Below are 15,314 nucleotides of genomic sequence, written 5' to 3'. Positions count from 1 at the left end.
CAATTTTCACCAATTCACATTGGAAATGGATCATACAATTATCAATTTATTAATTAGCTTTGGCAAGAGTGTGGAGAAATGACCCAGAATTTGTACTTCCAAGAATATATCCTAAGGTAATTACTAAGCAAGGGTGAAAAGAAGTCTGACACGGATGTTCTTCATAATAGAAAACTAAATGGAGACAATTCAATTGTCCATCATCAGAACAGTTAAAGAGGTTACTACATAGCTATTAAAATTTTGCTGACTATGTGCACTTACTGACAGGAAAGGTTGGCCTGTGACAGATTGTGAGGTCACAAAGCAGGCTACAACACAGCATAGCTACCAATGTCATGTTTGTAATTGTGTGCTGTACGTGAGAACATTGCATAGAAAAAGGGATACAACACTGTATGCCAAAATTGTATAGATTACCTACCAGGATAGAGGGATTGCACTGCAGGTGATTTCTTACTATCCACTCGGTGTATATTTCTACAGTGAGTATGTGTTGTCTACAATTAGAGAGAAAATAAAGCTATTTTGAGTTTGTGTCCAAATAATGGGAATAAAGACAAAGGGAATAAAAAGTTGACAGCAGATAGATTTGGTTGCAAGACAAACGGAGGTTTTTCCATGACCTCTTACCTCTTTCCCTCTATGAAACTTGGTTCCTTCCCTCAGCTGGTTTTCACATGGCCCCCATTCCCCTCAAAGGCACTTTGCCTCTCTCTTTACAGAATCTCCCTCCTCCCTTTAAAACCTTGCTTCAGAGAAGTTGCCCAGCGTAATTAAGGATAACCCATTGTGTACCTTTAAAAATGACTGAAAGCTAATGCTATTTGCATCAATACCATCTTAGCACAGTTTAAGCAAATTGCGAAATGTTAAATGACATTTCTATTGAAGGATTACTTTAACCTCCTCAGGAGTGGCACAGTTGAGGAGAATTATTGTAAGAATAATGAAGTATAAAGAAATACAGCATTTTAGTAAAAGAAGGGAACTATAAGGGTTATTATTACCAGGAATTTTCACTCGGTGTTTTGAGTTAAATCCCCCCTTTTTAATAATAAAAAAAAAAAAAAAAAAAAAAAAAAAAAAACAATTTCAATGCATCCTCTGGCACAGGTTCAGACCACCCAAGGACAAAAATGTTACCTTGGTTCTGACCTTGGTGATGTCTTGTTAGGTTAGATCATGGAAAGGAACAGAACAGTTAGATTAAAATTCATGCTCTGACCAGTCAAATGTTATTACAGATCTCTGGGCCACCATCGCCTACACAAGCAGCCAAAACAGCCCCCACGTCAGCCCAGGTAAGACCCTAACCTCACCGTTCTAGCTTCTGATGAAAGTTAAGCTTGTTTATATGGGGTTTGTCTTTCCAAAGCCTTGCCATTTGATTTAGATTTGGACAGAGAGCATTAAACCAGTTATGCCAACAAGAGATACCGCTCAAGGGCCCAACTTGTAAGGAAAAGCAAGGAAGCCTTTAAATAAGCAAAGCTTTCACTCATTGCCATTCCCTAGAGGCAATTTTGTGGAGGTTGTGATAGAAATTCCCAAGTATTCAGTAACTAGGCTCTTATAAACCTGAAAAGGGATACTCTCTGGGGTTCATGCTTAAGGAACTAGGGTAAAAGAGAGAAATGTTTATCATTTCCCAGGAAAGGGCAAAGCTGATTTTGCTTGGGTACTTCCACGATATGGGGGATAGAAATACATTCTCCCTCCTCCGGGAATTCTCCTGTGTATTCTGACACTTCCTGGCTCCCCTTTCTTCACTTCTGTGTGCGCTCCTTAAAGGTTTGTCCCAAGCACTGGGAATGCAAAGGGATGCAGCAAGGTCTCTTCTCTATGGTGCTGTTGAGACCTGCCGTGATTCGCAAGGGAAAACACGGGAGCTTAGTTGCTTTCCAGAAATCTGGGCCCTGAGCTGGTAGACTCGATGGAAATACACAATTCCCTTTGCAGCTGCATGGCACTAAGATGGGGTCCCAGACCTCCATGGAGAAGAGTTCAGGTGTTTCTCTGGCTGGGGGATACCTGTCTGTTCTCCACATGTTAAAAGATTCCTAGAGATTGTAGGTCCTGTTTTGCTTTGATACCAGATCGGAATAGGGGCCCCATAGGGTGCCCTGGACAGGGCTAGCAGCTTCTAAGAGCTTCACGATTGCGCTTTTGCCAACGTGCATGCTGTTGTCTGGACAAAGGGCTTCAGAAACAGATCACTGGGCAGGACAAGGACTCCAGGCCATTTTAGGCCTTAGCAGGCCCAAGGGACTGTTCAGGCAGCCAAACATGGGGCAGTCCTTCCTCTCGTCCCCTTGGCCAGGATCTTTGCCTCCTCTGCAACCCCCAAAAGCAGGGCCAACCACAGAGAGCTCGGCTGACGTCCAAGGAAAATCTGAACTAGGGGTACTTTCATCAGGGGGCAAAATAAGGGAAGAAAGCAGACTGCTGGCCTCATGAAGATCAGCTGACCCTGTGGAAACCCCTCAGGTATCCAAAGGCAGGACGCTCCAGGAGCTGCTTTCCGGGAACCTGCCGGAGTGCATGTCAGCCTGGGCAGGCTGCCTGCTGCTCACATTCCCCCACACACACTGCCGGCCTCTGCAGCTCAACTCCAGGTCACCTGAGTTTGGGGGCAGGCACAGTTGTTTTAACCTCTAGAAAATGTCTCTTGGCTTTGTGTGTTCCCACTGTGTCAAAGAGAAAGTTTCTGCCAGTCCAGACACCCAAGGGGGCTCTGATGGGTTTGGGTCTGCTTGAGAGGCCTCTGACCTGGGCAGCCTATGTTTCTAGCTTGCCCATCCCAGGATAAAGCGCAGACACACTACTCGAATCAGACACGGCTCGAGGGCTGGTTGGCAACAAGGCACAGTACCTGATCTCCAGCTCCTATTATTTTAGGAGCCCAACAACCTAACACTGTTTTCAGCAGGTGACCGAATTTCCTTTTTCTAACCTTATCACTTCTGGTTCTCTAGCTCCAACGGAGTCCATTTCTTCATGACCTTTATGTTCCCAATAGTTACACTACCTCATTGACCCACGCAGATGCTCCCAGCTCTTTTTTGACCCTCCAGTCCTACCCATTTCTGCTGGTCCTCTCCCTCTGCCATCATCATTGCAACTTTGCTCTGAGAACCTCAGACCCTCTCCCAAAAGTCCCAGAGAGCCCTTGCGTTAGGGCCTCTCCCAGCCCCAGGCTGCTCAGACCCGACCCATCACAAAAGCCCTTCGCTCGTGCAGATGGAGGGAAGCCAATCACACATCTACATAAAGGCAGGCCCCCCACGGCCTGACCCCACCCCGCCTCCTACCAGGGCCCTGTGAGTGGGGCAGGGCTACCTGTGCGAGTATGGCTGCGCCTGCTGTAATCCTGGGGGGCGGGAGGAGTGGTGTATTCCTGATGATTTAAGTTAGCACTCTGTGACTTTTCCTCTGAACCTTCCTTTTGCTGTCTGGCTTCACGGTACCATGAGCTCTTTTTGATCAAATAAGCTTCACTGGCCTGGAAACCTAACCATGGAGTTAAATGTTGTTTCCATGAGAAAAGGCTGCAGATCCCAACCAAATACCCCACACCAGGATTTGGAGGGTGACCCATTTGTAAAGCTGGGCCTGTCAGTGCTTTGCCGGGGTGATGGCTCCTGCCCAGGACGTCAGACTGCCCTCAGCCTCCTCTGACACCCCTGTGTGATGGCTGCTGGCCTGGTGATCAGGCTTCAGCACAGCTGCAGCTGCTGTCTGAGGGCTTCCTGTTTCATCGCAGCAAGAGGAAGTTCTCCAAGGGAAATGTGCAGCCCTCGAGGCAGGAAGCCAGGCCAAAGGAAGGGACGTGGAGAGATTTCCCTAGTGGCCTCTCAGAGGGCCACTGTCGTGTGGGGGACCCTGCTCACTGCGCCATTTGTCATGCAGGGCAGCCTGCAGGGTCTCTGCTCCCGCTCCCCACATAAGAACGCAGGACATGGTGAGGCCAAAAAGGAACACCCATGGAGCCATAAGTAGGGGAATCATACATCTATACTCTCGCTGGCGGCTGGGTTGGAGACACAGGAAACAGGAGCCACACAATTCTCAACCCTCACTGTGTCACTTGCAGACTCAGCCACCATCTTCTTGCTAGCTCCCCCATTTTCTGCTAGCCTAGCCACGGCAGTTATATTATTGCCCAATGGCTCACTGGTTACAGCTGACGGCCAACTAGCCACAGCTGATGGCCATTTGATCACAGTCGACGGCCATTTACTACCTGAGCCAGCACCTTTCTATGTGAGGCCGAGAGCCTGGAAACTGCTTTCTGGGTCTCTGTCCCCACAGCCACCTCCTCCTAAAAACTGCACCCCAGTGGAGTCACTGGGGAGAAACCAGAAAGCTGAAGGGCCCGCTGGGCTTCTGTCCCATAAAACTTTAGAGTCCTAAGGGCCATGTGTTGCAGCTCCCACTTGGGATTTCCAGGTGTGCAGGGAACAGAAGGAGCTGTAACCAGTGCAAAGATCGTCACGGGGGTCTTAGAGCAGGGATGGTTCCAGGCCCTCACATTACAGGTACACGTAGTGTGCTTTGCAACAGCCTAACCAAGTACCCTGAGACGCTAAAGCACCAATGGCTTCCTGTGTGTGACAGGCAGTGGTGACGTGCAAGCCCTACAGTCTGCCTGCTGGGCTTCAGTGCAGCTCTGCCACTCCCTGGGCATCAGTCTCCTTCCTTGTAAAACGGGACCATAGTGGTACCTAACTCTCAGGGTTGTTGTGACTTAACTATGTAAAGAGCTTGGTCAGTGTGTGACACTTAATTGTTTCCACACTTTTACCATGGAAATCGTTCCAATCCAATACCTCTCTTAGCTACTGACTGTATCTGTGGATGACCAAGCAGGGATTGTCCCCAAAATAATTCCCTGTTTGTTAGGAATGCCTTATACGCTTCAGAGTGATTTCGTACTCATTTACCTCCATGTGAGGCAGGGCAGCCCAAGTCTTTATGACCTCAGCTTCACAGAGGACAAAACTTAAGATCAGAGAAGGCAGGCAAGTCTCCTGAACCCCCAGCTAGTGTTTGGTAGACACCAGACAGGTCTTCTAACTTCTTTTTCCTACACCACCCATTGCTCCTCAGCACCAGAATACAAATGTTCTCACAAATTTACTTCTTTCTCATCACTACCAAGTCCAAAAACACCAAGGCTCAGCTGTGGAAATATTTTTCAGCCTTCAGCTTTTGCGTAAAAGTGATTTGGTCCAAACTTGTGCCAAACAAATGAAAATGGCACTAATAGAAGGCTAGGCTTCCAGGACAGGATAAGAGGGAACTGTCAGTCTGCTGCTAAAGTAAGAGAACACCGAGCATTCTAATTCTTCGTGACATTCAAGGATGCTGAAAGTCTTAGGCAAAAACTGAGATGTCACCAGCCCCCTTTTTTTAGGGAAAGGGCAAAGTGCATATTTTTTTTACCAGTAGGTGGCAACAGAGTTATAAGGCTAAAGAAGCAGAATGTTTCAACATATAAATCATACATATTTTGAACTTGGCGATCATCTCACCCAATCTGCTAATGTTATTCACAAAGGAATTAAGGTTCACAGAGGGCATGAGACTTGTTCAAGGTCATACACCTGGTGAATGGCTGAGCTAAATTAAACTCAACCCTGAGCATTAAATCAGAAGAATGTGCAAGAGCACAGGGTGCCTTTCAGAAAAGCTTGGCATCTTAATCGTGGGAAGAAAAATATCACGTCTTTTGAGTGTGTTAATAATTCCAGCATGGAGCAAAGCCGACGGTCTTTTAAGAAATGGTAGCGTGGATGATGCCCTTGGCTTTCAGCTTTCTGATCTGGGGGTGTGGGGGGAGCGGGTAGTGGGGTGGGGAGGCAGGGAGGGAGGGAGGGAGAGAAACAGCCAGTCTGGGGTCCTTAGGAGGCTTCCTAGCATGTCTGTGCGGCCTCTGAGTCCCTCCCCAAAGAGGTGAGGGACTATTGGATAATAATCCCACTATCCTTTCTACTTTATCGATACCCGTTGGGGGGTGGGGGCATTAACCATTTTACTGCTCATAGAATGTCAGGTGCCACTTCGCTTTCTTCTGCTTGAGGCGCACCGTGAGAAACTGAGCCTCAGGACATGAGTGGACGACTTGCCCCCTGAAGGGGCCAAATTTCTTTTATGTAGTTCCAAGGAAGGAAACACAAACAGATGGGTGGGGGAGACAGATATACCTAGAGTGATGTTGTGCATATATGGGTGCTTGACGAGTGTACGGATGAAGATTTCAAATCAATATAATGAAAAATTTTCTCAAAGTCTTAGTCGTTCAAGAAGGAATGGAATGGACTACTTTGGTTGTGTATGTAATGAGTTCCCTGTCTCTGGAGGTATTCAAGCACTAGCCACCCACTCACTTTGGTAGGGAAGTTGTAGAAGCATGCTGGTAGGAGGGGTTGGTTTGGATTGAATGACCTTTTAGGTCCCCTCAAATCCCATGATTACTGTTATTCCATGATGCTTGATATACAGTGAAAGAAAGAAAAAGGCAAAAAAATTTTTTTATCTTTGGCTTCGAGACCTTTAAATGAGAAAACCCCATGCACTTTAGGTTGCTTCATCCATAAATCTGGTTGCGTGTCCCTTTACTGAACTCCCTGCTACAACTGGAAAACGTTCTTACCATCCTGGGGGGTTCACTTGATAGCCTCTGCTGGTTTCATCTAAATAACAAGTTTGTTTCTTTTCAATTTTGAAAATCAGGGGAAACGGACTTGTGGAAGCCTGGATCCGTCCTCTTAGATGCAGGTAATTAAACAGCCCATTCCATGACTAGATCAAGATTCATAGGATTACAAAACCAGGGGAGTCTAATCATCCAGCTGGGGGCGCAGAAGCCAAGCAGCCTTCCTAAGAGTTTTCATTTTCCATATTAGGATCTAATGATCACGCAAAGGGCACACATTGGAACCCCCACAGGGAGGCCAGGGCTAAGGGAACACAGTGGATAACAAAAGGGAAAAGCAAATACAGACCAGTAGGGAGAGTTCCCTGCCCCCAACACGGGTTTAGACCCTCACTTCATCTAGAGAGGCTTTGATTTCCTTCTATTTCCCCCTTCTTGTTTGCAAATGATATTCAGATTTTCCCTTCACCCAAATGAGTGTTGTTTGCTGTTTACTGCGTTAAGGGTTTGAAACCCCAATAAACACAGTCTTCTGGCTCTTGGTGCAAGGGCAGATTTTGCTGGCAGGTGAGAGACAGAGATAGAGGAGAGGACTGAGCCTCTGGATTCGCATTTCTTCCCCTCCCTCCAACATGGAGCCTAGGGCAAGTTCCCTCAGAGGCTCCAGGCTGACACATGCCTTTACACCCCCAAAGTGAATTTTTTCAATAATGTGAGTAAGTGGGATGAGCAAGCTGACCTTTAATGGGAAGATGAAATTATGTGCTTTGCAAATTGGAAAAGTTAACAAGCCAAGTGCAAGCTCAGTGCAACCAAGCCAAGCTGAGCCCCCAGCACCTTCCTCCACTTCCCGAGACTCTTGGAGGGTGCTTCTGGGCATCCCCAAAATGGGGACACTCTGCAAGTTTCCCTCTGCATGCAAAGCTCATTTCCCTTACCCAGCCTAAACGGATTCTTACTTACCATCTTTAATTCCTTAAATGATGTATTCGTGATCTTAGCTCTCGTGTAAATGGCCTCTAAAGAAAACCCCAGGCTGAAATTCAACTCACACACACAGCCTCTAAAAGCACAACACTCTTTTGCATCTTCACCTCTAATCTCAGAGGGGTTGCATTTTAGAGGTTGCCTCTTGTTTGTTTGAGTTACTTATATCTTCTGTCTTCCCCTCCGCTACATCCAACCCCTCCTTTTGTCCCACTCATCTTTGTTCACTGACTCAATCACCAAATATCAACTGAGGGCTTGTATGTCCTGGGCACAGGAAGGTCTATATGATGAGCGACGCACATGCCCTGACCTTGAGATTTTCAGAATTTTACAGAGGGATAAATGACACTGGCCAAGTGCTTAAGGTTTTCAAACAAGGAAACTAAGGCTCAACCAGAATAAGCTAACAGCAGTAGTGGACAGAACTCAAGTCTTCTGACTTCAGATCCCCCTGAGCACCAGCAAAGTAATGAATCTTTAGTAGGTTGTCAGTAAATATTTATTCTAATGTCTTAAGATGGGGGTGGTGTGGAGATGAGCATAGTTAGCGGTAAGCCGAGCCCCCTGAGCTGGGCGTGAATACCCTTTATGTCCCCATCCCCGGGGTAAGGCCAGATGCTTCCTGTTCTTGTAAGTCACCAAAAGTTTTACTGCTCTTTCCAGGATTTGTTCCAAAAGAAGAATTAAGCACACAGTCTCTGGAGCCAGTATCCCAGGGAGATCCAAGTAAGTTAATTGACAACTTATTTGGATCAGAATGGCTCTGACATCTGATCTGCTCACTCTCCTCTCTACCCACTCACTCCCACCCAAACCTGCCTCTCTCCTACCCTGGATCTATTTATCTCCTCTCTTCTGTTACTTTGTTCTAAGGAGGAAAGGAAGCTTTTGAAGGATTTAAATGCTCTGTGTGCATGAGGCGGAGAGGATCGGATTTTTAAACCATCACTATGGCAACAGGGTGGAATGGAATGGGGAGACAAGAGCCAACGAAGAGAGAAGCCTGGCTGGCCAGTAGGGACAGTGGTCCAGTGGAGACAATGGTAGATAGAGCTCAGGGTTGGAAGTGGACATGGAGAGAAATAGGCAGATCCAAGAGGTATAAAGAAGAAAGAATCTAGAAGGTTGGAGGTGGAAGTACAAGAGAGGGAGCAGTTAAAAATGATTTGAGTAACTGGGGTAGATGTCACTGCCATGAGGACCACGGTGAACAGACCAGGTTCGGAGAGGGAGATCATTTATGTCTCTCCTCCTCCGCAGGACGTTCGGTTTAATAGAGAGTTGACTAGCCAGATCTAACATTCAGAAAGAACAGCTCAGCTGGAAATTTAGAGTTAGAAGATGATGAGCTATGGTTCAAAACCACTGGGGACAGAAACTGTGACCTAAATAGACAGGATAGTGCAAGAAGAAACAGAAGCCTGAAACCTGAAAAGCTTGAACATTACACCGGTTGAGGAGAAGCCACCTGAGGATAGCAGAGAGGAGGGACCTGAGAAAAAGAGGAAAACCAGGGGGGAGGTGGGTGTGCAAACCAAGGAGAGTGCATGCAAATTGCCCCAGAAATTCACTGCCAGCCAGCCACCAAATGGGCTGTGAGTCTCAGCCCGGCTGTGTGTGAGAATCGCCCGAAAACATTTTTAAAAATTAAAGATGCCGAATCCCTGCCTCATACCTACTTAAATCAGACTCTCTCTAGATCTTGCTATTCCAAATGTGGTCTGGGAAGCGGAAGTATGGACATCACCTGGGAGCTTGTTAGAAACGCAGACTCTCAGGCTGCACCCCAGACCTAGTGAATGAAGTGGTCCCTTTGCATATTTACCCTTGAGAAGCACAGCCCAGAATGATTCCCATGAACCTTTATTTGTTGAAGCTGCATAAGTGACTCTGATACTTATCCGGGGTGAAGAAACACTGGCCTCATGAATGCATCGGCCAACGCAAAGCATTAATCTGTAAAATTGTACCTTGTTGGAGAAAACTAAAGCAATTAAGAAAATTGGTAAATTGATTCCTGTAGAGGATATATCTCACCTCTTCTTCCTTGTGCTCCAACCTCAGTCCTCTGTGACTATAATAAATCTCCCACGCGAAACATTTCATAACCTAATCCTACTCTGTGGTATTGATGTTGCCATCTTCAGATCAGCATGGTGTCATCTCAAGAGGAGAAAGCCACTGGGTCTCATTGAGCACATGCCCTCAGATGGAACCATTGTCATGAAAACACTGCGAAAGGGGGAGCAAAGGTGACCTCAATAATCAGTCATCAGGCTAGTGAGTGAGGAGAACTAAGTAAATAGAAAAACACCTCACTTTCTTAAAACCTCGCTATGAAATGAAGGTGCCTATCCTGAACACAGTTCAAGATGTAAGAAATAAGGAGAAAAAATGGTCAATGAAGAACCAAAACAGAGGCTACAAAATGCCATGCACTGTACTTTACTCATTTAAAAAGAAAATCCCCTTTGGCTCTTAATCTAATTAATAGTTATTCCCCCAAAAGTGTTCATTTTAAAAGGCACATTGAACTACTCTGCTGACATCTGGAAGGAAAACCCCTCTTCAGAAGTTCTCAAACTTTAATGTGCACATGAATCACCTGGAGATCTCATTAAGATGCAAGGCTGATTCTATAGGTCTGGGTGGAGCCTGGGAGTCGCATTTCCAGCAAACCCTAGGTGCCAGTGGGCAGCAAGCCCTAAAGACCACCACTGCCACCTGCTGGTAAAAATTCACATTGTAAGCCCAGACCAAGGAAAGAAGGAGTAGGCGGTTTGGGGTACAACCACCTGAGAAGCCATGAAGCAGTTTTGCTTCTCTTTTGCTTTATCCCAGGTTTAGTGGCAACTTTTAACTCCACTTCTTGATTTATTTGCTACTTTCAATCCTCATCTCAAGGGTCATGTTTGGGCACAGGTAGTTTGGGGGCAGCAAGGAGAAGCCAGCTGAACAGGAAGAGTCAGCAGGTACTGTCCGGGCAGACAGGAAGTAAAAGTTTGCAAGCTCCGCTAACGAGCTGATGAACTCACTCCGGATGGAGTGGGGTCAGCTGGGCCCACAGAGGTCCCTGTCATGGCCTACTTCTCTGGTTCGGATCGCCATGAGCCACGGCAAGATAATGTGGCACATTCGCAGATATAGCTTTTTTCCTTAATCTGCCAATTCTGTCATATCACTCTTTAATAAATAGTTCTCATCACAAAAATGCTTGCTGCCTACCCAGCTTCCCCTGCTGGGGAATGGGAAGACTCTAGGCATATGGAAGAAACGCATCGTGCAGTGCAGGGAACAGAAGCCGCAGAGCAGCCTCGCCGTGTTCATGTGGCACTTAGATCCACGGCGAATGTTAAACCCGTCGTGGTAAAGGAGTACTAGTCCACGTGTCCGGGACCTTCGTGCCTGCTGGGAATCCATTATGGATATACATAAACGAATATACCCTGCATCTTGCTACTTCTTTGTACTTTCTTTCCATTGGAATCTCAGGGGGACTCTGGTGGAGCAAGAGGGGAGCAAGAGAATGCACAGGGGAATGCAATGAGAGAGGACCAGAGTAACAGAGCCCTTTTCCTTTCCTCAGCCTGCAAAGTTGACTTGTCGTTTTTAATCGACGGGAGCACGAGCGTTGGCAAACGCCGATTCCGAATCCAGAAGCAGTTCCTGGCTGACATCGCCCAAGCTCTTGACATTGGCCCTGCAGGCCCACTGATGGGTGTTGTGCAGTATGGGTAAGTGCTATTCAGGATTCAGAAACCAAGTGATGTTGTCGCATGCTTAACTTTGTGCCACAAAGAATGCCAACATATCCGAGGGCCCAAATTCAGTATCTTCCCTAATACGAATGTAAATGAAAGACACTGAAGCAATCCAGACGCCATTTAAGAAATCTGAGGCTTCCAGACGCGTAGGACAGGCTAACAAGCACTTGTAAATGAATGGCGTTTGTACACCTGAGGTTGGTAGAGAACACATTTATTTGGGAATTAGGAACTCTGGGTTGAAGTCTTAGCTCAGCTGGGTGACCTTGAGCTAGGCCTTCCCCTCTCTCCTCGTCAGTTTTCTCTTCTTAGATCAAGGTGGCCCCCTGTCCACCTTGACTATTACAGCCTTTGTTTGAGGGGCTCCCCCTGCTCTCATCTATCCACCTTGAGGTAAGAGGCTGGACAACATGGCGCTTTAGGTTGAACTCTTGCTTTCTCCAGATAACCTAAGGCCCTTGCACCGAGACTGCAAAAGCTCGCCAGGTAATGGGAGGCAGGCTGGGGAGGGGAGCAGTTCCCGTCGCTCAGTTGGGCACCCAGCTCAGTGTCCCCAATCCATTTTCGTATTTCAGTGAGGGAAGAAAGTGAGGGTTCATATCACCATCCTCTCCACCTTTTCTCTTATTTGGCCTAATAAGTCAATCTTATTTCAGATATGAATAGGTTTCTCCCTAAAACCGATACACAAAGATTGACAAACAATGAAGAGATCGAGCAAACACAAATCGCAAATAATAGGTCGACTTTTGACCAAGAACCATTCAGGGCAGGAGAGTTGTCTCACTTGCCACACACGACAGTCGGGCACAACATCGACCTGCAGTTGAACCTTGCGAGTGGAAACTGGCCGAGACCTTGGTGCCTCTGCGCAAAAGCAACGGTCACAGCTTCTTTGCTCCTCCCGAAAAGTAAAAACATTCATGCCTGACAACATCCGGGGGGGCTCCAGACCCTCCCAACATCTCCTGAGGATTTCCCAGAGCAGTATGGTAACTGATATTGTTGTATCAAAGACAACTCGCATATTTATTTTTGAGCGGTCAAAGGAAGTCAACAGAAATGCTTTCCTTTTCATAAGAACCTCTAACATTTGTATTTTTAGAATGAAATTTCAATAACACATTTCATACTATCTTCTATTCCTGTGAAGAAAAATTAATAGATGAATCTACTGGCACAGAGCCTTTTCCTGTTCCTCAGACTGCAATGTTGACTTGTCTATAGTTAGAGTCAAATAGATGAAAATAACCAGTTGCGACAAATGCCAGCTCTCAATGTCAAATGATCTATCTTGAAGATTTTAACCTGAAATAGGAAAATAAGTTTTCTTCGTCATTGTTTTCTTTTTTCAAAATGTCAACCTACTTTCATTCCTGTGTCACTTTTTAAAGGTAGCAAATGAATAGCAGGCTTCTCCAAGGAGGAAATGTAAGCGTTTTAGTGCCAGATGTCCCCGGTCCATTTTATTGGGGGGTCCAAAGCTTGGTGTGTCATCGTGCATTAAAAATAGCTGCTTTAAAAGCTGTGTATACCAAGGTTTATAGCAGAATATGAAAATAGGGTGATAAATACGTCAAGGAAAAGAAAAATGGCAGCAGAATAGTGTGTGTGCTGATGAGAACGTGGATTAAAGAACAAATGTAGCAGGGAAGGAAAAACAATTCAAGAAAGACTCTTTCCCCTCAAAAAAAAAAACCTTTTCCCCACGGTTTCCTTATGTGATCACCGTTTGCAGGAAATAGTTTACCTCCAGGCTTTCTAATTCCACTTTCTAAAAATGCCTTTGCTATTAGTCTTTTTTTCCACCCAGGGTCCTTATTAATTTGGAGCACGTGAGGGAAATGTGTTTTCCCTCGTTTAATGCTCGTACAAACTAATCAATCACCTTCACCCTCCTTCAGCCACAGGGTGGAGTGGAAAGTACAGTGAGCTGGTGACAGGCTGTCTTGCAAACTGGCCTTAGCTCTCCATGTGACCTTAGGCGAGTCACTTAACCTCTCCATGTAAGTGCTGCCATCTGTAAAGTATGGGGGTGGGGGGTGCACAGTGGATGATTTATCAGGGCTCTGCCAGCCTCGGAGTCCTGTAATTCAGTGGCCCGCTCTGTACTCAGAAGACAATCCAATAAATGAATATTGGGCCATCAGACTGGATGAGCCTCCGCTCCCTTCCAGCCTCGGGTTCCAATTAGGTGGGATGATCAGTAATGAAATGACAACGCGTACTGAGAGTATGCATCCACCAGCAGAATGAAAGGACCAAAATAAATCTGAGCGAGGCGTGAAAAAGGGCCAGGAGGGACATCCATGTATCCAGCTGAAATTGCTTTTGATTTCTGCTGCCTGGCTTCCTCGTCTGGGTGGTTCCCTCCGATCGTTTCTTTACCAAATGGTCTTGGTGCATAGAGAGAGAGGCAGTGGGGCAGGAAAGGGTAAAGAGACAGAGGTAGATGGAGATATGAGGCCTGTGTTTCAGGAAAAGGAAAAGCAGGAGGCGCCAACGCTTGGCTGGCTGGGAAACTGATTCCTCATGGCATTTGGGGTTCTCACTGGATTCCAGTGTCCCCTCTACCACCCCTGGGCATCACAGCGCACTGGGGCCTTAGGCAGCTCCTGGTTGCACCTCCTCGTGTTGTAGCGAGGAAATGAGGCTCTAAAAGAAGTGGCCACCCCATCAAGAACAAGCAGTGGAAGGCAAGGCTGAGGTTGGGCAGGAGCTGGTCAAGGAGGGAGGACTCTGTACCTCGGAATGTCCCCTCCTTGCAGGCTTGTCACCTCATTATTGCTGCCGCGGGTCCACAAGGCTCCCCCGGAAGACTCCTTCCCTTGGTTTTCCTTAGGACAGCTGAGTCAGGATGTAGACTTTAAGGTCTAAATGTAGACTGTTAAAATTAGAATTCAAAAGACTCATAGTAACTGTTAACAGGGAACAAAAGGCAAATAAAAAATAAAAATACTAGAAGTATAAAAATGGTCTGATTTACACAATGCAATGTTCATTCTTCATCCTGATTCCTAAGTATCCTACACAAAGATCTTTTGGGTACAGGAAACAGAAAACCAGTCCTGTTAGCCCACATGAAGGGAAACTTATGTCACAGGACGGACATCAGTCACTCCCTCCCCCTTCTTTCCTGGCATCTGTGTGTCTCTCTACTTGTCCACTCGATTTTCCTCTCAGCAGACCAGCATCCTCCTCTGCCACGCTCTTGGTTTCTGCCCCTCTGTAACTTCACCTTGCCCTGCTGAGTTCTACTTCGGGTCCAGGCCCCGGGGAGAGCCTCAACCACTGTGACACTGGCACGCTCCCTCTCCCACGTTCCCCCACCTCTGCACATGCAGACTCTTGGAACCCGAAATTGTGCTAACCTTTCAGCAACCACAGCGTTCCTTCCATAATCCTCCCGTATCTCCAGTAAGAAAGAGAGGCAGAGTAGGAAACAGACTCAGACTCAAGTTGGGTGACTTCTCCAAGAATACACAGCTGAATGCCTGATCACTGGGGAGAGGGCAAGTATTAAATCTTGGTATATTCCCTAGAATGTCAAATAAAATCCACTTCAAAGCAGAGATTTTTCTCATCTGCCCAGAAAGCTTCTGATAATTGAAGGTTTCCACCAGACTGAAGCCTGAGACACTGCTTGAACAAAAGGCCAAAGATCAAGCCCTTGTCTGGCACACACATTCTACTTTAGAATTGCACAGCCAACAGGCTCACGATTGCACTTAATAGCAGCAGGAACACTTAAAAGCCTAAAAGGAAGAAGAGCCAGAGCAAGCAGCTCTTACGTGGACTCTAGCACACAGAATGAATGAACGAGGCCACGCAGCTTGCGTTTCAGCTGCAACCTGGTCCACAGGTGCTAAACACCCTCTAGACTTTCAATATGATCTTGT

The 15,314-nt window shown here is 46.5% G+C and overlaps 1 protein-coding gene across 2 annotated transcripts in view; it reads left to right on the top strand.

Annotated features, from left to right (window-relative positions):
• Positions 1–15,314, top strand: part of VIT (vitrin) — a 100,683-nt gene that overhangs the window by 66,412 nt on the left and 18,957 nt on the right. For both annotated transcript variants that reach the window (XM_033125645.1, XM_033125644.1), the window contains 4 exons: positions 1,248–1,304; positions 6,739–6,783; positions 8,315–8,377; positions 11,238–11,385. In XM_033125645.1, coding sequence (XP_032981536.1) covers positions 1,248–1,304; positions 6,739–6,783; positions 8,315–8,377; positions 11,238–11,385 — 313 coding nt within the window. The remainder of the gene's footprint in view (positions 1–1,247; positions 1,305–6,738; positions 6,784–8,314; positions 8,378–11,237; positions 11,386–15,314) is intronic.

Source organism: Rhinolophus ferrumequinum, chromosome 13 (assembly GCF_004115265.2).
Source record: "Rhinolophus ferrumequinum isolate MPI-CBG mRhiFer1 chromosome 13, mRhiFer1_v1.p, whole genome shotgun sequence".
NCBI classification, from domain to species: domain Eukaryota; kingdom Metazoa; phylum Chordata; class Mammalia; order Chiroptera; family Rhinolophidae; genus Rhinolophus; species Rhinolophus ferrumequinum.
Note: the sequence above shows the minus strand (reverse complement) of the source record. Positions and strands in the feature narration are given on the sequence as shown.